Below are 25,136 nucleotides of genomic sequence, written 5' to 3' on the forward strand. Positions count from 1 at the left end.
GCGCCAGGTGACCGGCGTGCGGCTGGTTGCCAGGACGAGCGGCTCCCCACGGCCGTCCACCCGGCGGCTCTGGGCCGGGGGCCAGACCAGCAGCAGCGGCATCACCGGGCGCCTGGTTGGAAAAGCAGACTCCCAGGCCCACCGGCCCCGCGGCCTCAGGATGCGGCGCCTGGCTCACGAGCCGGCCCATGTTTGAGAACCGCTTACAGCCCCAAAGCCAGTGCCTCCCTGCCCATGCCTCGCTCTGTATTCCAGAACATTCCACGGCGTTCTAGCTGTCCCAGGAAGCACGCTTCTCCCAGTCACGGAGGCTCAGGGGCCTCCCCGGTGGCTCACACGGGCGTGCATGTCACCTCCATGACGACCCCTCGCGCCCCACCCCTCCAAAGCGGCCTACTCCCCCTGAACGAGGCACAGCCCTCAGCCGGGCCCTCGAGGCCCCCACGGTCCCCGCCGCCAGTGCGTCCCTGCGTCCAGACCCCTGCGTCGCCCACCTCCCCACCCTGAGGCCCACCCCCCCCCCGCCCCCAGCGCTCTGCCATTTCCGCGGAGGTCACGGTGTTTCCTTTCCATCCCTCGCGGTCCCACAGGAGGGCCGCGCCTGCAGGGCCCAGGCCTCCCCGTTCGAGTCGCTGGGCGGTTCTCGGCAAACGCGGGAACAAGGAGCGTGCCTGGTGCTAATGGGGACCCGCCCGCGGGGAGGACGGCCCTGGCTCCTCACCCGCCTTCTCTCAGCTGAGCAGCAAGCACGCGGCTGACCGCACGCACCACCACGCAGAGGAAGTCAGGGGCAGGCGAGGGCACCCGGAAGGGCGAAGGGGCGTCGCTGCCGAGTGCAAGCGCCCGAGGGTCCGAGGGGCAGGCCCCGTGGAGACAGAAAGGTGGGCAGGAGTCTGGAAGGTGGAGGCTGGGGTGACGCCCCTGGGGGTGACAAGGGGACGCGGGAAGGGCAGGCACAGGGGAGGCTGGCTTGAGTCAGAGAAGGCGTGACACCCCGGGAACGTCCGGGAACACAGGCTTCCTTGAGCCTGGGGCCCAGGAGAGAGGCAGCTGGAAGGCACGCGGGTGGGGTGGGGGGAGGCGGGACCCTGCCAGGGGTTCCGAGAATGAAGTAATAAAAGCTTCAAAACTATTTCTAAAAGGCTGTGGGCTGTGCTCTCAGCCGTGATTCATATGCACGAGTGTCTCCGGGCGGGAAGGATCTCAGGCCCACCCTGCACGCCAGGACCACGTGTCCCCGGGTGACTCAGGCCTCGGCCGGCAGCCGCTGTGCACTCCCCACCCTCGGGGACTGAATACGCCTCAGACCCAGCCCCACGGCAGCCCCCGGGGCTCCACATCTCAAGAGCTGTTTAAAACTCCAAAGTCATTTTCAACACCACTGTTGGTCTAAGGAGGCACGAAACACCGCCAAGTTTACGGTCTCGGCCGCTAGACACACCTCCTACTGTGTGGAGGGGGAGGGAGGGGCCATCAGGACCAGCGGCAGCAAAGGGCTCGACAGCTGGGCCTCGCCAGGCACAGCCCCCAACACCCACTCCACGGGGAACTGAGGCCCGGAGGCACCGCGCAGAGTCGAACCAGGGGGCGTCTGGGCTGCTCTCCACACTGCGGGCGCGTCTCGGTCAGAGGACACAGGCCGCGTCTGCCTTCACCCGAGCCCGAGGGCTGTGCGCACAGCGTCCTCCCAGCAACAACTGCCGTGCCCCAGGCTTCCCGGCTCGACTCCACCATCTGTGGCAACGGCCTGCTCGCCGGCTGGTGGAGGACCACCCCGAGGAAGAGCCCAGGACCCACCCGGGCACGAGATGCTGCAGAAGTGCGATCCAGAATGGTCCTGATCCCGGCGGCCACGTGGGCGCGGCATCGCTGCGGCCCTTGTCCCCGCGGCCACCCCTGACCGGCCAGCGGGGGGACCTCCACGCCAGGACGTGGGCCTCCAGGGTCGGGCTCCTGCCCAGCCGTTCCCGCTGCAGACCCACTAGGTCGCAGGGAACAGACGGGCGCCGGCCTGAGTGGGGACCAAAGCAAGCCAGAGACGCTCTTGCTCGTCGCGGCCTCACCCCTCACCTGCAGGCCTCCATGCAGCGCACAGGCCTCGCCCTGGAGGCCGGAGACAGGGACCCACCCCCGGCGGAGCCCCGCTGCCATCCCTTCCAGGTCTGGGGGCAGAGTCCCTGTGAGCGGTCGACCAGAGGTCTCGTAGAACAAGCGAACAGCAGAGGGTCGGTCTGCGGACGGGCTTTCCCGGAAGGTGTGCGTGGCTCCGGGTTCTCGAGGGGTAGACGGCCCGGCCCAGAGCAGCGAGCGGCCAAGGCAGGGCCCCTCTGAGCTCGCCAGCTCGGCGGTGCCCACACTGTGCGGGGTCCGGCAGGAGGAGAGAGGCAGGCTGACCAGCTCAGGCGCGGCAAGACCCCGGGCCTCAGATCTCGGCACGCGCACCGTCGCCTGGCGCCGACCAGACTGTGGTCCGCCACTTGAGACCCCCTCAGGGCAATCCCGGTCCCATCAAACCACGAGGGTCTGAGAGGCTCGGAGACGCCAACAAACACAGAATCCCAGGATCCCAGGCACGCTGGGTCCGTTCCCAGCACCCCAGACTTCAGCGCCCCAAAGGGAGCCCCGGCTCACGGCGCACGGACCGGGCCTGGAGGGCTCCTGCCACGAGGTGGCCAACTGCCAGGTGCAGCCACGCTGGAAGGTGGGCCCAGGGCCCCCGCACTCCAGCCACGGCGCGGCCCCCGGGTCCGCGAGCACAGGCCGTGAGCCCCACAGAAGCGCCTCCTCAGACCTGGTCGTCGGGCGTGGGTGACCGCGGCGACCATCATCCCACTTCAGTGAACCTGCCGCAGAGACGGTCTCTAATCTGCTGTCCCTGCAGAGAACCGCAAACCTAAAGCCTGCGCTGGCCTCTGGATCTGAGTCTTCGTGGCAACTTTAGGACAGGAGGAAACGGCAAAATTAAGACTTTGGTTTTTCCTTCCTCATTCATTACTGGGAAGAGCGGCCAAGACCGAGATCAGGCTCCATGTCAGAGAGACGGTGGCGTGTTCGTCCCTTCGCTCCTGAGCCACAGCCACGGCAAACCTGCGGCTCACACGGGGCGCACACGGGTGGCCCACCTTCTCCCACCCCGAGGCTTCCCGCCGCCCCTGGGCAGGAGGCCCCGCCCACAGGTGCACAGCGAGGAGGGAGTGGGTGGTCCTGGGGCGGGGTAGAGGGCCCCCCACCATCTGACAGGCCTGCACCCCAAGCCGTGTGGGCCACGGGGGGCGGGTCCGTTCACAAGAGCAGCAGAAGCTCGGGGCGCAGGGAGGGGGTGCCGGCCCTCCGACGCCCGCGCTGAAGCTCCTTACCCCTGGTCTGCCCAGCAGCACGGGCTCCGGGAAGGGCGCCCAGGGCGAGGGCCTGTGGGGAAGGCGGCTCCGGGGCCACCCGGCCGAGGGCAGAGCAGCCCCGCAACCGCGGCCCCTGCGTGGGAACTGCCCCCCACTGGCCACCCACCTCCCCCAAAGCCACTGTCACATCAAGGCGCCACGGCTGACAGAGCAGAAATCCACCTCTGCATCTTCACCGGCCTGAGGTGGGGACATGGCACCCATGCCTCACTGCAGAGACCCCGTGTCCAGGAAGCAGGGCAGACATGCCCGCAGATCCACGGCCTCCCCTGACGCCTGGCTACCATTCCCACAGCCGCCGTTTCTTCTCGAGCTTTCAAAACCATGTTTTAAAGGTCATGAATACATCAACATCTAGGTCTCCTGAGGCAGGGGTCCCCAACCCCCGGGCCACAGACCGGCACCGGTCGGTGGCCTGTTAGGAACTGACCGCACAGCAGGAGGTGAGCGGCGGGCGAGCATCTGCCGCCCCCATCGCTCGCGTTACCGCCTGAACCATCACCCCCACCCCCGTCCGTGGAAAAATTGTCTTCCGCGAAACCGGTCCCTGGTGCCAAAAAGGTCGGGGACCGCTGTCCTAATGAAATAATCCATAAAACAAAGATTTATGAAGGATCAATGTTTATTATAACGATATTTATGTTGGCCAAAAGAAAGGGAACAGTTAAGTGTCCCAAAACAGGAGATTCCAACAGCCTGGGCCCGGCCTCCAGAGCCGACGGCAGGACCCCCGGCGTACAGAGCACAGGACAGGCGAGGGCCGGGGGCTGCAGGAGGGAAGGGGGCTGCGACACGGCAACCAGAGTGGAGTTTACGAAGAACCTTCCAGTAACACACAGAAAAGTCTGAAGGGAGAATTTAAGGGGCATACATAATATACATGTATATATGTGTGTATTTAATATCTAATAAGTATATGTGCACACACAATATATCTCCTTATGAAAAACAAAAATGGAGAGGAAATAAATGAACAGAAGGACCAACATGTTAACAGTGGCAAAGCTTTCAGCGGGGAAATGAGTCACTTTTTTCTCAACCCTGAAAACTTAAGAACTAGGTTTTCTAAAATTTCTATAGAGCATGCACTGTGTTTGAATAGAAATGCTTATAAATTTAACAGCATCTGAGATTTATCTTAAATATAAATTTTAGGTCTAATCTCTCTTTTGCCAGCTATTCCTTCCTTTTACATTAAACACTGGCAGAGTCAATTTATTATGTGTAATGATAACAGCCATTTCTGATAAGTAAGTTTAAATGTAAAATGACAGAGTATAATTCAGGGCTTTGTGAACAAATGCCCCCATTTATTAACTCTAAACTAGAAATTCACTCACAAACCCCACTGAGGCCGAGAGCTTCCAGCTCCAGAGGCTGAGTCCCTGGCAGATGGTAAATTAACCACTTAATCTTATTAAGTGTTTTCTGCTTAAGTCCTGAACCATCTGGGTCCAAACTGTGACACATGCCAGGAAGTCACCTGTCCCGTCTCAGGGCACACGGGGGGCACGTGTCCACGGCCACCGAAGGACAGGCACCGGCTCTTTTAGAAGCTCTATGGTTGAAACTGAGTTTTATAGAGAAACTCTTTTTCATCCTCTTTTCGAACACTTTTTATTACAAAAGAAATACATATTCATTGTAACCGGTAACGCTGCGTAAGTACCTACAGAAAAGGTTCGTCACCAGCCTCCCTCTGCCGGCCCCGCAGCCCTGAGCTACACCAGCCCTGCTGGTTCGCTTCCAGACCCTGCGCTGCACCCTCACAGCCCCACAGGGAGGAAATGTCGGGGGTGGGGGGAGAGCCTTAACTTGGCCACTGAAACAGGATCACTGATCACGGCTCGGCGAGAGCGGTTTTCTCTTTACCACGAGACACGTCTGCTTCCACCCATGGATCCAGGGACAACCCGGCCGTCCTCAGGACGTGGCACCAACACGGAGTGTCCACCCCGCTACCGCGTGCAGGCAGGGCTGAGGGCGAGGCCGAGCCACCAGGGGAAAGTGTCTGCGAGCACGTGGCCCGGGCCCCCCCCGTCTGCCCCCCCCCCTTCCCGGCTGGCCTGTCCCAGGCATGAGCACTCGGCCGCTGTGAGGTTATCACTTAGACAGAAATCTTTATTCTTCTATAATCAGATCGGTCTATCTTTTTAGTTTACTGACTGCTTAGTTCTCCCACATTCCAGAGGTTATTCACAATATTCTCCAAAATGTTTCTGATATCTTGCTTTAGTTTTTCACTTTGTAACCTTTAATCCATTCGGCATTTGTTTTTTATGGTGTGAGTTAGGATATAACTTTTTTCAAGCCGGATGCCAAAGAAGGCAACTCCCACATTCTCCAGGGAACTAAAATACGTCTTCATTGTGGATTAGGTGCCCGTATACGTTTTGATCTGCTTCCGTATCCTCTGTGATATTTTCTGTCTATTAGGAATCTAAGAATATCTACCTAACGTTTTAAAGAGTCGACCATGTCTGTCTATTAACAGGTGACATATGTGCAAGCGGACAACCCCGTCACTTGTCATCCTCCAAGTGATAATCACATTTCCACACACTAACTTGTACACCAGCTAATAAACCAGCACTGAACGCTCCACACATACTCTTTAATTTATTCTAATCTGAATTTAACCATCCACTTCCCGCTTAACAGTCTACGGTGCCTGAGCAAAACACAAAACTCTACAGAAACTTCTCCGGCCGCATGCCGTCTGGGCCCCAGCACCTCACCTGGGGACACTTGCCCTCCCCAGAGCCGCTCCTGCTCCCAGCACTTCTATTTCAGCGCCCAGAATCTGAGCCCTTGGCCGGCCTGGCCTAGCCTGCCCGTTCGTTAATCAACCAAGGGCCAATTCGCCATTTTCCATGAATTAAAATAAACTGCACTCATAGAAGACCCCAGTCCTAACGCCACCACCACCTCTAAGTAATGAAAAGTGCTTCCAGCTGCAGAGGCCGTCTGGCGGCCCCTCCCCAGGGCAGTGACGGAGGAGCAGCCCGGATGGCCGGGTCAGGGGACTGGGGCGAGAGGACCGGAGAGGGCGGAGGTCAGGCAGGGAGACGGGGACGAAGGCCAAAGGGCAGGGCGGGGCGTCAGAGAAGGTGGAGGCCCAAGGGCAGAGGGAATGCTCCCTGAATTAGCAACACAGGAAGCAGCTACCACTGTGTGTGTTGTTACAATAGTGGAACAACGGCCCAGGACATCTGAAACCCAGAAAAAAGGAGCGAAGAGAAGCAGAAGCCCACGGCCCTCGCGCATCCCGAGCGCCCTGGATTTTTTCCCGCGTTTTCTGTTCCACTGGCTGGTAATCGGCAGATGTAACGTTTTGTCCCCACCTCCCTCAAGCGCGGCCCAGCGGTGCCACTTCCCACCCCCGTTACCCGCCCTTTGAAGGTCTGCGGTCCTGCCCCTCACGCCCCGCTCCCAACGCGGGCGTCCCCCCATCCTCCCAGGAAGCTCCAAGCCTCCGGGGTCAGGGCTCCCAGCGCGGCTGTGCTTCCCAGGACAGAGGCAGCACAACGCTCCGGGCCAGCGGCGCCCGCTGTCACCCGAGGTCAGCAGCAGCCTGTGTCCCCGTCGGTAAAGAGGGGGCATAACCGCCTGCGAGGTGCCTGGTTCCTGGCACTCTCACAGGGCAGGCGCTCCACCGGGACCATCCGAGCCCTCCTCTTCCCGCTCCCGCCACAACACAGGGGCCGTCGCTGTCATCACCTTGCTCGGCTCTCTTGGTGCCAGACCAGCAGGGAGAGGCTCCTGCTGCGTGTCCGGACTCACCGGGTCCACAACCCCACACTGGAGGCCGGGTCCACGGGGGGTGTCACGACCCCTGATCACACGACAGCGCTTCGGCTTGCGTGTTTCTGAGCCGAGCCAAACGTGCCGTGTAAGTCAGAGTCCTTCCACAGAACTCTGGTTCCACAGTTATCACCGTGAAGGTCCAGTTCATCACAGAGAGGCGTCCAGAATAACAGAAGCAGCAGCGAACAGACGGGTGACCCCTCACTTCAGAGCTGCAGGAAGGGGGCTCGGGGCTGCGTGGACGGTCAGGGCAGATCCAGATCCAGACACAGGTGCGCGGTGCCCACAACCTTCAACGCGGTCAGAATCCCAGGCGCTTCCCAGGGAGACTCTTCCGTGGAGCCGTCGGGCCCTCGGGTCAGAACACAGGCCACGCGGGCTGGCCAGGCTCCTGGGCCCTGAGAGCCGCCCCACGGCCGCAGGACGTTTGGCCGCCTACTGCGGTCCAAACCTCTGGTGCCGCGATCTTGTCTAGAGAAAAGCTTTGGGTAGACAGCAGGCGCCCTGCGCGCTGGGCACCTTGCTCGTGGTCCCTTCACGGTTCTGCTTTGTCACAGGGCTCTCCCCGCCAACCCAGAAGCCCAGCCAGGCCCTCGGGGCCCATTCCCGGCCGCCTCTCTCTCGATGTCCCTCCAGAGCTCGGCCCAGGTACACCCAGCTCTCGCCACCGACTCCCAACCACCGACAGCTCCAGGCGCAGGGCCAGCCACTGCGCGGCACAGGCTGAGAGGCCGAGTCACGTTCTCCCAAGCTGAGGCCGCCTCTAAACCTGCCCCACTCACCGGGCACCAGGGTCGCATGCCCACGCGGGTGAAACAAAGGCCCTCAGCCTCTAACCGCCACCCGCAGACCCCTCTCCGCTCCGGCTCCCAGAGCAGAGGCTGCAGCCGGCCCCGGGCGCAGGGGTGCCCTTTGATTCGGGGGTCTCCCAGCTTTGAAACGGGCCAACAGGTCGGAACCTACACGGATGTGCACACGCGGAGCACAAACGTGCCCCGCTTCGCGGCTGCCGGCTGACGGGGTGGGGTGACCCAGGCCCAAGGCATCCGATGTGGAATTACAGCTGTTCACGTTCTCACTTCGCTTTTCTATGTTCCCCACACCTTCTTCAGGGAAGATATTTACTTTTGAACACACACACACACACACACACACAGACACACCCACACACGGCATCCAGAGGGCACTTGCTTCAGTCCTCAGGGGACAAGCGTGGGGAGTGGGTAGGCGAGACCCCGAGACGGAAACGCGAGGGGAGAGGGGAGAGCGACGCAGCAGGAGCCCCTCCGCCCCTCAGCCCTCGCTGCCCTCCTCCTCCTCCTTCTCCTTCTCCAGCCCGCGGAAGCAGGTCCTCGGGGTGGGGGGGGGGGACCCGGCACTGCTGTTGTCCTAAAGCTCTCTAGGGCAGGCTGGGGACAGCTGCCTGACTGCTCGTGGGCGTCAGGGGGACACAGAGGCAGGCCCCAGCCCCGTGGGCGTCTCCTGTGGGTCGGGGGACGCATCCCCCCGCTCGGTCATCAGCCCGCATGCACCTCACCGCACAGGGACGCACTGCTCTGGAAACTAAGAAGCTGAGCCCTGGCTCACGCCTGTCTGGGGCCCGTGGAGACTGGTCAGCACGCAGGACGGCGCTGAGGCCCTGACCTGGGCCTGCAAGCTGCCGGCGTGACAGCCCAGAGGACGTGGGACCAGCACCGCCACCACTCAGGGCTGCTCCAGGCGAACCAGGTAAAACTACAGAACAGAACACTGTTGATGCCACAAACGAGCTGAGAGAAAATTCCAGGGGGCTGGCGGCTCCAGGAAAGAAGCACCAGGTCCCACACCCCATGCTCGCACGCAGGGCCAGCCTCTCAACAGCACCATAAAAAGCCTCGGTGTTCCAAGTACATTCGTGACCATCTCCTTCCAGAATAGTCTCTAGCCACACGAGCTGTTCAAAGCACCTCAGGAGTAAGAGCAGAGCGTGTGGAGCCTCCGTCCACGGCCGGTAGTCGCGGCCTCCCTGATGCAATCTGAGCAAGACCGGCGCTTCTGGGGGCTGTCAAACCCCGAGCTGTGGCCGGGGTCACCATGCACAGCAGCGCTGACTCAGCACAGAACGCAACCATCCTAAACCTGTGTCGCTGACAGAGTCCACCCTCCCTCTAATTCCAAAGAACGGGGGAGGGGGTGGATTTTAGTGGAAGCAGCAGAAGCCAAAAGCAGGTCAGATCGTGGGGTCCCACCCCCTCCTGCACACGCGGGGCTGGGTGGGGAGGTGGGGGGCGTCCGTCCAGAGCTGCCACAGCCACTGGCCTCCGTGGGAGCCGGAACCTGGCCACAGGGCAGGGAGGATTTCCCCCCGCCCCGGGAAAGCCGGGCCCAGGGCCAAGCGCAGCCTTCCCGCCGATGACAAGGCAGGACGCACGCGGGTGCCCAGCTCAGCTGTAAGGGAGCAGACCTGGACCTCCGCGTGGGACCCTTAAGCAAGACCACCAGGCCCCGCCCCAGAGGACCCCCCCAGGGAGAGCCCTCCGTGGGTCCACAGCGGGTCGAGGGGGAGAAACTCAGGAGGGGGAGGGTCCCGTCCTCTCCCACGTCCCGGTGGGCCTGGCAGCCTCCTCATCGAGCTTATTCATCGTCAGGCCTCTGGTCCCAAGAGGGTCTCTCCCAGGACAGGCGCCGCCCCTGCACGCCACACCCTAACCAGCAGCTGTGGCTTGGGGCGTTCCTGCAACCTCCGAACAAACAAAAGGAACATCAAAGAAACATATCTGAAAGGCTCTGCGGATCCCGTCACCCCATCAGGAATAATCACCATTGCTTTCAGCAAACTTCTAAGAAAGAGAGAAATATGCCAGTGAGAAAACCAGACTGGTAGCCTTTGTTACCCGAATTTCAGGACTGAGACTTGTTAGCTTGCACGCAGTTCCTTAATCTACCCCAGTTTACACCGAGGGCCCCGGGGCCCCCGCCCTTTGCTGTGATGTGAGGAGGCCAAACCGCAGTTTATCTGCAGAGCTTAAAAATGAATTTCCCCTTGTCACGTGCTAATGTGTATTCTGAATTTCCTGGGGTTTCCTTTATTAGACTTGAGTCCAAGTCTATCTCAGAAAGGACTCTGGGTCATCTCGGCCTCGCACTTGTAAGGGGGTGAGGAGGACAGTCAACCGGCGGAGGGGTGTGGAAGTGGGCACGTCCCTGCTCTGGGGCCCTCAGGGACCAGCCACAAAACTGCTCAATGCTGCAAAATGGGCCAGGACTTCATCCTACCTTTGAAAAAATGCCTTATTCTTGGCTGGTCTTTACACTGCATGGGCCAAAATGAGTGGAACATTATTATATATTTGATTTTACTTATAAAAGCAACTTGTTTTTCTTCCTTCTTCACTAACCTTTGTTTACTCTTTTTTTTTTTTTTTTTGGCTGCGTCAGGTCTTAGTTGCGGCACGCAGGATCTTCGTCGAGGCACGCGGGATCTTTCGTTGTGGCATACAGGCTCTTCACTGCAGCGTGTGGGCCTGTAGTTGTGGCGCGCGGGTTCCAGAGCATGTGGGCTCTGTAGTTTGCGGCACGAAGGCTCTCTAGTCGAGGCGCGGGAGCTCAGTAGTTGTGGCTCGCGGGCCTAGTTGTCCTGCGACGTGTGGGATCTTAGTTCCCTGACCAGAGATCGAACCCGCGTCCCCTGCATTGGAAGGCAGATTCTTTACCACTGGACCACCAGGGAAGTCCCGAACCTTTGTTCACTCTTATCCGTTAATAAAATTGGGACAAGTTGTTTGGAAAAGCCTGAGAGTGGGTTAAACACATCCTCCAAACTTGTTTGGTGTTGATTTCTCAGCGGCCTCATGTCCATGTGTGGGGAGAAGCAGACTCTCTAAATCACTGGTGAAATGATCCATGTCACCCGAGCAGGGGACACGGGAGCTAGATTCTCCCCCCACCACCACCCCGGCTAACGTCTGCATGCAGAGAGCACCCCGGCCCATGGAGAGGTCACTGCTGCAGGGGTCACGGCGACAGTGAAGCATCCCCCGCCCACAGAGGCGGGTAAATGTTTACACCCTTGTCCCACTGTGAGAGGCTGAGCATCTCCTGGGCAAGGTCAGCACAGGGGCGTCAGAACAGCTGTCCCTACCCAACTGTGCAAGTCCTGCCCGTAGCGCCTGTGTTTGGGGGCTACAAAGACATCACAAGACAGCACCCTAGATTTACAAAATAGTTAACTGATTCATTAATACCCACTTCCTGTCATAAAAGCATTGTGCCATAGAGATGAAACCACAGAATGATCCAGAAAAAACAGTTACAGAATTCAAAACACGGTAAATAACCAGCTGCCACCTGACGTCCACAGTGTGTCCAGAGGGACCGCTCTTCCCATTTCTTCCCAGACCCACGCAGCCCTGTGTGAGCTTTTAGGCAGGCCAGGTGCTCTGTGCTGGCCCGGAAGCCAGAGGCACCTGCTACTCACCCCTCCCCGCCTCTCTCGGGAAACACAGCCCCTAGTTACGCCGCTACAGGCCCCTGCTCCTGCAAAACCACACTCGAATGCGAGATTGCGCTTCTTGGTTAACACTTCACCTTTAAGTCATCGGCGGCTGCCCGGAGAAGCGCCGACACTCCGAAGAGAACGCACGGGCTCGGAGGCAGCCCGCGGCTGAGCTGGTGCCATCCCGGGGTCCCCTCGTGGGGTCGGGTAACGCAGCTCAGACCACACGGCCAGGGAGGGTGCCGCCAGACCCCGGGGGTGGCCACACAAGCCCACGCCCTCCCGGCGCAGCCCTTCCGCACACAGCCACGTGCTCCCCAGGAGTCCGCGGCCCGGTCCTGCCTCCCACCGTTCATGAAAACAGCTTTGGCCCACGGACCCAACCTGGCGACTCGAGCAGGGCCAGACCCTTCTGAGCCTCACTCTCCTCCAGCGTGAAGTGAGGGAGCTGGAAGGACGGTGACAGTTACACTCAACCCTCTAACCCTGCGAAGTAGCTATTAGTATCCTCATTTTACAGACACTGAAACTAAGGCACAGAGAGGTTAAGTGACTTGCCACAAGCTGCAGAGCGGGAGTGTCGCCAGCAGACTGGCCACAGTGCCGCTGCCCCAAGGTCTTGCCGGCCTCGTCCACACCCTAAACCATCAGGCAGTGTGGCAGGTCCACACCGCAGGCGTCTCTCCCCCAGGCGAGCCTGGGATCTAGCTGCTCCCTGCCCGCACGCTCCTGAGGAAAGGCAGAGAGCACAGAGGACACACGCGCGGTTTTCACCGATGCCACTCTCACAGCCCCCTCTCCCGGGCACGCCCCGGGCACAGTCAGGCACTGAGCTGCGGAGGGGGGGGGGGGGTCCGCCCACTAGGTCCAGACTCCCCCAGCCCCAGCGTGACAAACAACAAGTCCCCGAGCATGGCCACCTGTCCCCGGGGGGCGGTTCCCTGGCTAGAACCGGGGCACTGGAGGAAAGTGGCGACACTTTCCACGCGGCCGGGAGCTCAGGATGGGTCTCTCGGAGCCCAATGGGGAGACTGTCCCCCCCCCCCCCCGCAGGACGTCTGCTCTCAAGGCAGAAACCACGCTCACTGGTCACCCAGGAACAAGCGCATCTTGGAGAACCCGCGGGTCGTCCTGCTGGTTTCCGCTCTGCTCCTCGGGGGCAGAGCCCAGCAAGCGCCCTGGAGCCAGGAGACCCCGGGGCCAGGGGGACCTTGCAGAAGGGGGCCTGCTGCGCCCTCACTTCACCTGCAACTCGTGTTCTCAATGGTGCTTCTCTTCTGTGCCCCGCTCCACACCCTCTCTACAGGGACCCCACAGGTTACAAAAACCCTGAAAAGGAAGAGACAGAGAACCAGGCCGCGAGCTGGGGCACAGCCCAAAAGCCTGGCCAAGGGGGCGGCCGGGTCCCCTGAGCAGGCCCGCCCTGCCCAGGGCCCAACTTTACCTAAGGTGGTTTGCGACCCAGAAATTCAGACACACTAAAACAGACGTACAGTGTCCTGTCCGTCACCCTCCCGGCCTCTGCTTTCTAAGGAAGACGGCACGTTTCAAGGACCCCAAGACACCTTCATAACAAGACAGACTATTGTCGTCTGCTACTAAGAGCGGGAAGCAGTGACTATCAAGGGGCCACTGAAGAGGCGTCCCCTCCCAGAGCTGTTAACCAGGGGGCAGGTACACCTTCAGACAGACTAAGCCTTAGAACAGAAAACGATAAGTTAACGTTTAGTTTAGTTTTAATGATAAAAGTAAGCGCTGCCCTTGTTCAACGGGGGTCCCTTTATATATTTAGAAATTAATTCTGCACATACAGTTTCTATTACTTCTAAGAATTCTCCAGGTTTGGAAAATACATTGTGTGCGGAGTGTGTGCGTGCACACGTCTGCACGCGTGTGCATGTGTGTGTGCATGTATGTGTGTGCATGTATGTGTGTGTTCTCCTGGGAGAACAGGAAGAGCAGGGAGACCCCTTCCAGTCTTCCTTAGCGCCTCCCCAAGACCTGAAAATCCCAGGTATTATTATTCCCATAAATGCGCGACTATGTTGATGGGTTTGTCTTATTTATCCTTTGATCTGTAAAGTCTTGGAAGGCAAGGCCAACGTTTCCCTCGCATCCTGTGAAATGCCCAATTTATGGCCCCACGGGCCCACGTGCAGCATCTGCAGGTGGCGTCCAAATGCCGTGGGACAACCAGGGAGGCAAAGGTCACCCCCCCACCCCAGCCCCGGGGCCGACTTCACCTAAAGGTCAGCCCGTGCCATGCAGAATCACCCCCTAGACGATCCCTGAGCACTTTTTGCAAGGAGGAGAACTTTTGGAAACTAGCTTTTCCCAGCCAGTCTTTGTGATTCACACGTTAGGTCAGGCTCAAAGTTCCCACTGCTGCCTCAGGGTGGCCCTTACACTGTCCTCCACGTGCCCTGATGCACAAAATCAGCACGTGTGTACACGCCCCCAACACGCCCCAGGTCAGATGCACAGAACCCTCCCACACTGTTCTGAAATATTCTGTTCGAAAAGGGTGCCTCCACCTCTTTCAGGCCCCGGTGACAGTAAACCCGGACTGGCCTCCTGCACGTGAAGGGCTGAAGAGATCTGTGTGCTGGGGGCCAACACCCACTGCCCCCCAGGGAGCTCCTTCTCCCACAAAAATTCCTCCTTAAGAAAACCCAACATTCTTATATTATTCACCAAACTGGTGGGTCCTTGCACAGACACTGATAGGGAAGCGGGCTGGGCTGGGGAGAGGCAGGAGGAGGTCTAGCAACAGTTAGACCTAAATTGCTACTGATTATAGTGAATCGTGTGCAGATGAAAAAGAGGCAGAAGAGCCTCATTCAGGACCCAGGCTCTGCCTGGTCCCTCCTCGTCCCTCCTGACTGGACAGCCTGCCTGTCAGGAAAGGACACAGGCGGAGAGGGAAAGGCCCTCGAAGAGAAGGCCAGAACACCCTCCGCAAAACCAATAAACAGAAAGTCAAGAGACTGAGCGAAACCGTAGTGACCAGGGGTTTTCTGTCCCCGAGACCCTTCCTTCCGGTCAGGATGAGCACAAACACATCCTCGGGTCCAAACGCTGAGAAATCCTTTCTCCAAATACGGAGGCGGAGCTGAGTGGAGCAGGAAATGATGAAGAGAGAAAGGAACGCCACAGCCTCCAGATGGACGGGGCCAGCTGGGGCTCAGGAAGCACAGGGTCCTCTGCCCTTCCCCTCCCGACGCCCCAGGAAGCATCGCCCAGGAGCTACAAGGTCTCCGGGAGCACGGCCAGGAGAGCCGGGGGCCATGGGGCATCTGCAGCCCACCGGGCTCGGGCGGCTCGGGTCCCACCAGGCAGGGTGCCCACTTCCAGGGAGCTGGGCTCTCTCACCCATACAGTCGGGCAGGAAACAAGAGCCTCACACCTCGGGGGGCGAGGAGGCCCCCCGGCAGCCCCCCAGCCACTATGGCTCACGCACCCCCGTCGGAAGTACTTCCCTGTTCACCTTAACATCCTCTCACTTGATCCCAGCATACTCTCCTGGGCAGCCCAGCCCGGCCCGGGGTCCTCAGAGCCCCTCAGAGTCTGACAGCTCCCACCTGAGCGCAGCCAGGAGCGAGAACGGGCCAGAAACGAACAGGAAAAGAAGCTACAAGAAAAACCCGGCTTGTGGGTCTAAAATGTGACAGGTGTCTGATGCAAATACAAAATATTAAAGAATCAAAAAGTGCAGAAAAGACGCTCGAGTCACAGAAAGCAGAAAGGCAGGCGTCCCAGCAGCGAGGCCCCAGAGCTGGGGTGGGGACCTGGCCAAGCCGCCCTCAGGGGTCTCAGACGGCAGGTGCCGCCAAACATTCACCCCCAGACCCCCGGGGTCGGGCCCACGTGGGCCCCATGACTCTGCAGCGTGTCTGCAGCCCCCACCACGTCGGGCAGATGAAAGAACAGCACGAATGCTTGAGAAACAGGAAGCTCTTCTAAACTCCGCACGCCTTGCTGCACAGACGAGGCCAGTTCCCTGGCACCACGGGTCCCGCCAACGGGAAAGAGCCAGCAGAAGCCGCTGTGGGCCTCCCGGGCCTCCCCCGCCATCACCGCGCGGTGACACGACACCACGCACCTCTGCCCCGAGACAGGCTGGGGACGGGTGTGTGCGTGTGTGCGCACACCCGTACTACGACGTGAGGGGCCCCCGTGAGAAGGTCAAGGCGAACCACCCCTCCCTCAACTGAGCGCTCTGCCTCATGGGGTGCAGGCCTTTCTCAGGGGAGCCCGGGGACACCTCGCTCCTCCAGAAGGTCCTGGACACACCACACACGGGTGGGGTGTGTCCTCCGTGGGAACATCACGTACACGGTGTCTTCTGCCCTTGAAACTCACCCCTACAAAGCAGATAAAACACCCAGTTGTCAGATCCTAAGTTAAAAACTGCTTATGGAAGTCAGCCCCAGGACAGGCCAGCAGGGCCCCCTGAGAAGGGTGAGCTCGCAAGCCGCAGCCCTGAACAATCTGGAATTCCCCAGCCCGCCCTCACCCCAAAGGCCATGGGAAAACCAGCCCCATCACAGCAGCCCACTGCAGACCTCTACAACAAGGCAGCTTGGCCAGGTCCCCTGGGGTCTGCACACTGATGGGATTTCTGGAACCAGCTCGGGTTCCAGGATCTCTGCAAACAGCTCTGTACCACCATCTGAGCCCAGCTCTGGGAAGTCCCCAGGTGGCTGGGTCCAAACAAGCAGAGGCCCAGAGGCTCCGGGCCTGGGGCTGAACCACCTCCGGCTGGAGTTTAACTGCCCCACTTCACCCCTCCCCGCTGTTGCCTGCCTGGCCGGGGGGCTTTTCCTGCATCAGGCAGCCTCTGGGCCTGGGTCCCAGCCCAGCAGGAGGAAGAGATGGTCAGAAGCCAGAGGGCAGGCGTCAGGAAGACACAGTGCTGCTGCCGCCCCCAGGGCAGCCTGCAGTCTGTCCACGCAGAGGCTGGCCCCCTGTTTAAAGCATGGTCTCAGGTGAAATTGCTCAGGTGTCCAGCAGCTCAAGACACTCAGCTGGGAGGTGGTCAGCAGGCCCTGAGCCCCGGGTGTCCTGGCCTCTCAGGACCACAGGTTCAGGCACAGGTGTCACTCTCCTGAGACTATCCCATAAATGCTCGTTCAAAGATTCTCAGGGAAGGAGAGGCCTTGGTGGGAAGTGAGCTGTCTACTGAGGAAGTGACTTGATAACACACCCAAGAAGGCCGTTCCTCACTGACCACAGGAGTGCCTGGGCCTTGGTAATTTCGAGTTCATTACAGGACAACTGAGGCAGTCGCAACCTCTCCTGCTGTGTGACTTTGGGAAAGTGCCCTGGCTTCTCTGAGCCTCGGAGTGGGGGGGCAGTTAAGACACGTGCCTGCACAAGGCGCAGAGTCGATACCAGACTCTGACAGCACCACGTCCTGCAGGGGCACCTGCTGCTCCCCGGCGTGTCCAGGGCTCCGGGGGCAACGACGGATCCGGCATTGTGGAAACGGACAGAGTGCACAAAATGAGACCAGTCCCACAGAGCGAAAAAGGAAAATGACATCTTTTTCCTCAGAGGAAAAACCACACAAGACAAAGCTACAGAGAAGATCCAGGGGCACGCGAAGCTGCCCTCAACCACGGGGGGCTCGGCCGTGGGGGCTCCTGGGGGGGTCCAAGGGGCGTCACAGGAAGGAGAGACGGGCCCTGACTCCACACACGGATCACACCCGACGGGACCCACTGTTGAGTCCAAATCAAAGCTCCAGAGAAAGGCAGGCTAGTTATCAGTCCCCCACTCGGTTAAATGTCCCGAAAACCCAGAAGCCCAGGCCCACTCCTGGGCTCCCGTCAGCCCTGGGGGGCGGCCGAACGGGGAGCCGGTCCCAGGAGAGGCCGGCGACCAGGCCCTGGTCCTGGCGCTGCCGCAGGCACCAACGGCACTGGGGGCCGCCAAGCCGAGAGCGAGGCTGTGTCCGGAGCACGAACGGGGCGGCCTGGCTGGGGAAGCACGGCCGCCACCCGAGGCTCCAGGCTCTGAGTCACCCTGAGTCCAAGAGAGACGCGGCGACTTTGCCTGCCTTTGGATTTTATCCCGTTGGCAATGGGGGCCGAGACAGAACACTTCTTTACACTTTGGACATTATTCAGACAACAGGAGGAGAAACTATGCGAAGAGGGAAACAGGCACTGGTCTGACTTAGGAGTGAAGGGCACAGTGTTCGGATCAAACCCTGAGCGGGGGCGGTCCAGCTCCCCCCAGGCCCCCACGGCAGGTCTCAGGCGTAGACACGTGGCCTCACCAACAGGGCCCTCGCCCTGAGGCTGACTGGCCCTGCCACGGGCTGCAGGCTGACTTGAAAACGCAAACGAGCGAGGCCAAACCTCAGGACAGACTGGGCTGGCCCGGGATCTGCCCAGCGTGCAGAAACACGCCCCGTGTTTGCAGACGCTCGGAGGACTAGGGTCACGACCTGTGGTCCCACTGTCCACTTGTTGACCCATCAATTCCGGCAAAGAAGCTTCCGATAACAAGCAGCTCTGAGTCCGCCCCAAGAGCCATCGTGTGGAAACGACACGTGGGTCCCGGCCCACGGCGTGAGCCGGGACGCGCAGTCGGGAGACACTCGTCTGCTTATTTCTAAGGAGGATCACGAAACGTGCATTTACACCGCAATTTGAATGTGTTCACTGTTAATTTTGGAAGTTGCCTCACACTTAAAGAAAAGCACAGGGTCATTTGTGTGGATGGTGGGACTTTAAATTCCCTCTCATCCGGGTCAGGGTTTCCTGAACACAGGGCCGCAGCCCGAGCCGCCCGCGTGTCTGGCTCCATTCGAGGTCCCCTCCCGGGCCAGCCCTCAGCCCGTTACTCACTCGCTCTTAGACCTGATGGCAGTCCCACACTTTTCCTGCACTGAGTGAGCCTCATGTAATCTAGGAAATTATTTTATCTTTCTGGGCCTCGGTGTCCTCTACAGACCATTGTTCATTACATTTTTTAAGTGGTTGTGACTTTTAAACTCTTTATTTACCTATCTGTATACACAATAGTAATATTCTTGCTTTTTCAAACAGACCTTTTATTCCCTCTTCCTACAGAACCATTTCCACACTCCCCAGCCCCGGGGGTCCAAGTGACAGACGTGTGTGGGTCTCGTTTCCACATCTGCACACCCGTATCTGTTGCCTTGCTCTTCTCCGGGACCTTCGGAGACACCCTCTGCATGCTGCTTTCTTTCCAGTCACACCCCACGGGCTTCCTGCATGTCACATGGCCGGGCCGGGCTCCAACTTATTTCTCTGAAAGCTGCATAATATTCCAGGCTGTGGAAGCTCCATAATGTAATTGCCCCTTCAACTGGCATTTATCAACACTCTGTCTCCCCATTTTGCTATCTGAACATCCCACCGACCGGGCACAGCTGGAACACAGACCCCCATGCTGACACTGGGTGCAGGGGACAGACAACCAGCGAGCCATCCCCACTCCTGCCTCACCACCTTCTCCTGACTTGCTGAGCTGGATCTCTAACCCGTTACAAGATTAAGAGAACAAGCAGCTTCAAACTGTCCCAGCAGTAACACCTTGCCATCAGGACTGGAGCAATGCGAGTGCCTGTGTTCACACAAGCTCGCTGAGCTGCACAGAAAGGGCTTCACTCTCCCCTATGACAAAGGAAGAAACTGAAGCAGAGTGGGCTCAGATGTGCCTGAAGTTGCAGAGGTAGCGAGAAAGGTGGCCGGGACTCAGTCTCAGGTCCCAGCCTCCCCTCCTGAGCCGCCTGGGCCCAGCATGGACCCTCCTCGCTCGGAAGCAGCTGGGGCACCTGCAGCCTCCACTTTCCAGTGTGACTTGCAAACCTCACTTCTCGGGCTTAGCTGCTCCCACTGTGGTTGTTTCTAAAGCGTGACGCTCCGATGTCCTGATTTCCCAAATACTCTCCGAAAGGTGTGAGTGTCGACACACGCAAGTGCCTCGTTAGCTTCAGAGAAACAAATCCAGACGTTTTCTGCCAAATGGTGTTTTGCAGCTCCATGACCCGTCCACAGGGCCCCACCACCTGCAGACCCTTTTCCCTGCGTGCCCGGGGCTACGTGGGCTGCAGGTGGCCCCGCTCAAGGGTCGGCTCTGGATCCCGTGCCCCGTTGCATCGCACCTTCACGAGTTCTGTCCCCTCCAGCTTCCGCGCAGCACCTGCACTAGGGGCTGTGTGTGTGCGCACGCCCCGGTCCTCCCACAGGCGCCAGTGGCCCGTGCCCTCCCCTCAGGGGCACCGGCGGCCCCTCCTGTCCAGGCACATCACCAGGCAGGAGGCCGCACGCGAGGTGAGCTCCCGCCCCCTGCAGGCCAAGACCCTGGGCAGGTGACTCCATGTGGGCTTGTGAGAGCTTAGGTGGAATGAGGGAAGGCGCGCGCCAGACCCTGAAGTCTGCACCCTCCCCACCTCACACGTCAGCACACGCCGCTGCCCGGAGAAGCCCAGACCCACGGGCAGCGCCAGTCTGCACACCGGTCCTCAGGGGCCAAAAATAGCCCGCGAGCTGAGCTCCCAGGTTAATAGAATATCCAGGCTAATTTTAGCATCAGAGAGTTCCAGAGAACATGAAGCCCCTGATGCCAAGAACCGTGCGTGGCCGGCGCGGCTCCCCTCCCACCGTCTCACGCACACCCTCACGCGGACACTGGCCATCATGCTCACAGAACGTGTCCTCTAACGAGCCTGTGACGCCTGGCTGCTCACCACCACTGCAGCTTATAAGCTGGACCACCCCGCCCGAGCTTTACAGACCCCGGGACCGGCACACCACTGCTTCCCGCCTTGGAAACTGGGTTAAAAAATCACACTTTCGGCAGCGCGGACCCAGAACCCTGAGCTCCCAAGCCCCGTGGTCTGGGGCTTCTTCTCCAGGCCGCCCAGGGGCCCTCCCTGCTCCCCGCTTCCCCGACCTGAGGGGCCTCCTGCTTCTGGGGGGGTGATGTTTGCGGTGCGGCGGGCCTACAGCCAGCTGCCGCAGGGCCACGTCTGGCTGAATGGAGGCACGTCGCTTCCCCTGTGCTCGCGCTGGACCTGGACCACCCTGGCCCTTCTTGGTGACGGGTTCTAATCTGAATGAGAAGGAACAGGAGTGGGTGCTCTGAGCCCGGGGAGAACAGGGGGTCCGCTGCTCTGGGTCCAAGAAGGAAGGTCTGCCCTGTGGCCTCACATGGGACTCACCACGCAGACCCAAGCTGCCCTCAAACCTGACAACGACGAGACCCACTCACAGACCAAGAGGGCTTCTCTCACCCTCAGGTGCAAGGCCAGGATTTTCTCTTTTTTTAGCTTGAGAGAAATACCTTTGTATATTACTCTTAATTGAACACATTTATCAAGATGACACTTTTAAAAACACGGAGTAACTATCATGGAAAAGGGAAATATCACTGGAAAGTAAAGCTACGTTGCAAGGCCTAAAGGAGTGCCGAGTCCAAAAGGACCCTGCCGGGCAGAGGTGCTCTCGCCGGGAGTCTTCACCCGTCGCCGCCTACAAATCTTCACGTTGCTTCCTTTCCAGGGCTAAAGCCCTGACTCATGGAAAGCCAGAGGAGCACACTTCCTCAAGCAGCCTCATAGGAAGTGTGTTCAGTCTTACATGACATGAGGTACTGCTGTTTCCAAAGATAGACCGCGGCTAAGATTTTCAAGTGTGCAGAAGAACCGTCCAAAATAACTGCGAGATTTAAGTGGGGAAAGACACAAGTTCTTCAGGACAAGGACTTGAAATAGTTACAATAAAAATACCCTACTTTTATTTGGCACTTTCTTATGTATTATCTCGTTTGCAAAAGGTGGAAGGAAAAAGAAAGGGGAAGAGGGAAAAAAGGAAGAGATTCTTCTCATTTTCCCCAGCGTTAGCCTCTCAATGACCACGTACCACCACACGTTCCAGACTTTCTAAGGACTAAACGGCCAAGGCCTCCCCACTAAAAACTCTTCAGCCCCCCGAAATGTTCTGCCTTTCCCCTCAGCAACAGGAATGGTGACACTGCTGATGGTATAACTGCAGGGAAAATTTCTCTGTCCCTTTCTGGGATGAGGGGCTCCCACCGGATGCTGCAGACAATGACTGCCGGCATTTCGCAAATGGAAAAACGAGGCCATGAAAGGGGGGGCGGGGGGGGCGCCTGCCCTGGGTCTTCCAGCCGGCAGGCCGGCAGGCCACCGGCAGACGCGGGCACGCAGCCAGCCGGCCCGGAGACAGGGCTCAGCATGAATGGCCAGCCGGCCAGCGTCTCCCGGAACGAGGAGGCGAGCACGCCTGTGATTCCTGGGCAGCCGCCCCTCCCCCAGGTCATCTCTGGTGTCCTTCCTCGTCATTGTCCCTTCACGGCTGGGGCACTCAGGCAAGTCAGAGTTAAGACTGGCCACAGAAGAGGACTAAGGAAAGAAACGGAGAGCTCGGGGCACCACCCACCAGGCCCTGTCTACTCACAGTGGAACAAGAATAAGCCCCAGGCCAGTCCCCACGGCTCACCTCTGGGGCCGGCCCCGGCTCTAAGTCAGCAGCACAGCCCAGGACACCTCTTTGCTCCAACGCCTGTGCTGTGCGCAGGCCCTTGCTCCCTGCAAGCCCCGGCAACGAGGTGGGACACAGAAGTCTGCCTCCTGCAGCCCCTATAGATGCAGGTGGGGACCCTTGGAGAGGGGAGAAGACAGGGGCTTCTGAGAGCTGCAGCCGCGTCCAGGGAGTTGGACCACTGCACAGACGTTTCTGCTCGTCCTCTCTGCTACAGCCCCCGCATATGGGGGCGGGGCTCCGAAGGTTCTAATAATACCCCGTGCCCACACGGAGTTAGACCAGCAGATGTTCAGTCGCTGCACTAATCCTCAGCTGAGCTGGGCGTTTCTCTCACTCGTTTAAACTGAAGCACAAAAGAGGGAAAGCCTAACCGAGCAGCATCTTCAAGCCCCTTCCTTCCACACATGGCCCCTGTGTATGAGGTCCAGAACCTCCCGTGAGGGCGCCCTGCCAGGCCAGCAGATCTCCTCGGTGCCATTCTCGAAAGAAGTCAATCCTCTCTGCTTAACAGACCACCGTTCCAGAGCCCTCCTGAGTCGAGTCCAGGCTGGCCGTGCGGGGCCTGAACCCCAAAGTCCCCAGACCCCTTCCTGCCTGCTGCACCCAGAAGCCTGGCACAGCCCTCACAGCCATGCCCCACCCCTTCCTGTACCCTGATTAAGGAAGCACCTCAAGGCCTCTGGGTTGGCATCCCCCTCGTGCTCACTGGACCCTGGCACTGAGAGGCACTTTCCCTGCCACACTTCAGGTGCAGTGCCATGTTGAACCACTCAGCAGAAAGTGACAGCAGATTTCAACCAAGTAAACAAGAGAAACCCTCTTCAGGCCGGCTCCTCAAGGCTGAAGTGTGGCCACATCCTATCTGCAGTGCTTCTGAGCCCAATATCAACAGTGTCTCAGCGATGCTCCATAAACCAAAATACAGCAGACAGGAAACAACACGCTGATTTGGGGCAGCTGGAATTCCTAAGCGGCATCGAATGTCACCAGCAACTGACGCTCCTGCAGTCACTGGGCGCCTGGCTTGGTTCCCGGAGCCCCTTTTTCACATGGGAATGTGGAGGACCCGGGCATTCAGTGGGCAAGAAGGGCCCCGAGGACGGGCAACACACCAGGGTCTCCGAAGCCCTCTCCAACGGGAGCTGTCCTCTCAGCTGGCACATTTATGGCATTAACGTGCAACAGTCACTCCAAGAACCGACCTTGTTTTGGGGGGAAGAAACTTGCACGTCACCCTCCCAAGTTAAGACAGAACTGGGAAAAAGCAAGTCTCTCCAGATAAACCCAGGAAGTCCAGATATAGCCTTCCAGCCCACTCCAGAATCTGCACTTCCCTCCCCCAGCTCTTGGGTCCAGTGAGAAAGGCAGACTGCTCTGGGGACACGACCTGAATGGCAGGCCCTGGTGGCCAAAAGCTCCCGCAGCCAGTTCTCAATGGAAGGGGGAGGGGTGGCTCTTGTGGCGACCTGCCCTGAGGGAGCCCTGGGCCAGAGCGCTCCACAGTCACAGGCAGACACACACACACACAAACACGCAGGAACACACACATGCCCACACATCCACCTACACAGTCGCGCGCACACCCAGGCTCCAGCCAGCCGCCCGCTCGGCCCCTCGCCCCTGGGGGAACGTGAAAGAGCTTCCACGTCCCCAGCGAAGGAAGGGTCTGGGTGCCGCACTCAGCGAGGCTCGGAACCCCGGGGTTGGTGTTTTTGGCACCTGAAATGCACTCATCCGGAGAGCCCCCGCGCGCGCGCTCATGCACACGCAGATACACACTCCCAGCGGGGACCCGACCCAAGTCCGGCACTGCACCTCCCTCTGCTGCAGGCGACCCCACCTCCGGAGACCTGGGGCCGCTAGTGGCGTGGAGGCAGCGCAGGGAGCTGCGTCCCCCTGAGCCGCCGGCCCGGCGCGGCCCAGCCCGTCCTTGGGGGAGGTGGGGAGAGGGCAGCGGCCGGGCATCTCCTGGAGATGGGGAGGGAGCCGCGGCCCGGCATCTCCCCGGTGATGGGGAGGGGGCCGAGGCCCGCGGCCTCCGGGGAGGTGGGGAGGGGCCGCCGCTGGGGATCTCCCGGGGGTGGGGAGGGGGCCGCAACCCGGGAGCGCACATGGCCAGGAGGCGTCAGGGCCTTGGCCCCCAGGGAAGGGGTCGGGGGCCTGGGGGCGCCCGCCGCAAGCCCCCTCAAAGACCCCACCGCCCCCGCCAGCTCCCGGGAGCTCACCGATCTTGATCTTCACGCTCTGGAAGACCCGGAGCCCCTCTTCTTCCACCGCCATGCTGGGTCTGCCCGGAATTCGCGCGCCGAGCCCCGCGGAGCAGCAGGAGCCCGAGCGGCGGCGCAGTCCCGGCGCTATGCGCCCTACCCGGTGCCCGCGCGTCCGCGGCACCTCCACCTCCGGCTCCGCCTACACGCCCGCCCATTGGCCGAGGACGCGGGTGGGGGGGCGGGGAGGCTCCGCCCACGGCCCTGCCCAGTTCCCGATTGCCCAAGGCCCGCAGAGGGGCGGGAGCGTTACGGTTCCGCCAACAGCGCGTCCCCAGCTGCCCATTGGCTGAGGGCTAGGAGGCGGGAGCAAGACGGCTCCGCCCACATCCCAAGGCCCGCAGAGGGGCGGGGTCGGCCTCCGAGGAGGCATCGAAGGGACCCGGAGGGGACGTCTCGCCCCGCAGAGAGGACCCGGCGGGGAGTGCGGGGGTACCTGGTTGGGCGACGGGGGCCACCGGACGAGATTTGCTGGCGGGGGGGGCGACCGGGCTAGGGTAGGTGGGGGGGGGACCAGGCGGGGGCGGTGGAACCTGGCCGGGAGGCTTGGGAGGGGGGGCACATGCACAGGGTTTTAAGAAACTGAGACCTACAGGTATCAAAGGAAAAGAATTCCCTGGCCCAGCTCAGCCCCCTCAGAGTAGGG

The 25,136-nt window shown here is 60.1% G+C and overlaps 1 protein-coding gene across 3 annotated transcripts in view; it reads right to left on the reverse strand.

Annotated features, from left to right (window-relative positions):
- The window catches only part of RASA3 (RAS p21 protein activator 3), a 91,519-nt gene extending 66,909 nt beyond the window's left edge, over positions 1-24,610 (reverse strand). The window contains exon 1 of one of the 3 annotated variants that reach the window (XM_082365873.1): positions 24,449-24,610. In XM_082365873.1, coding sequence (XP_082221999.1) covers positions 24,449-24,503 — 55 coding nt within the window. In that variant the 5' untranslated portion in view covers positions 24,504-24,610. Of the gene's footprint in view, positions 1-22,178; positions 22,470-24,448 lie in introns of those variants that run through there. The other 2 variants (XM_082365872.1, XM_082365874.1) reach the window with 2 other exon arrangements.
- Between the last annotated feature and the right edge of the window lie 526 nt (positions 24,611-25,136).

The sequence above is a fragment of the Balaenoptera borealis genome (assembly GCF_965194805.1).
Source record: "Balaenoptera borealis genome assembly, chromosome: 18".
Taxonomy (NCBI): domain Eukaryota; kingdom Metazoa; phylum Chordata; class Mammalia; order Artiodactyla; family Balaenopteridae; genus Balaenoptera; species Balaenoptera borealis.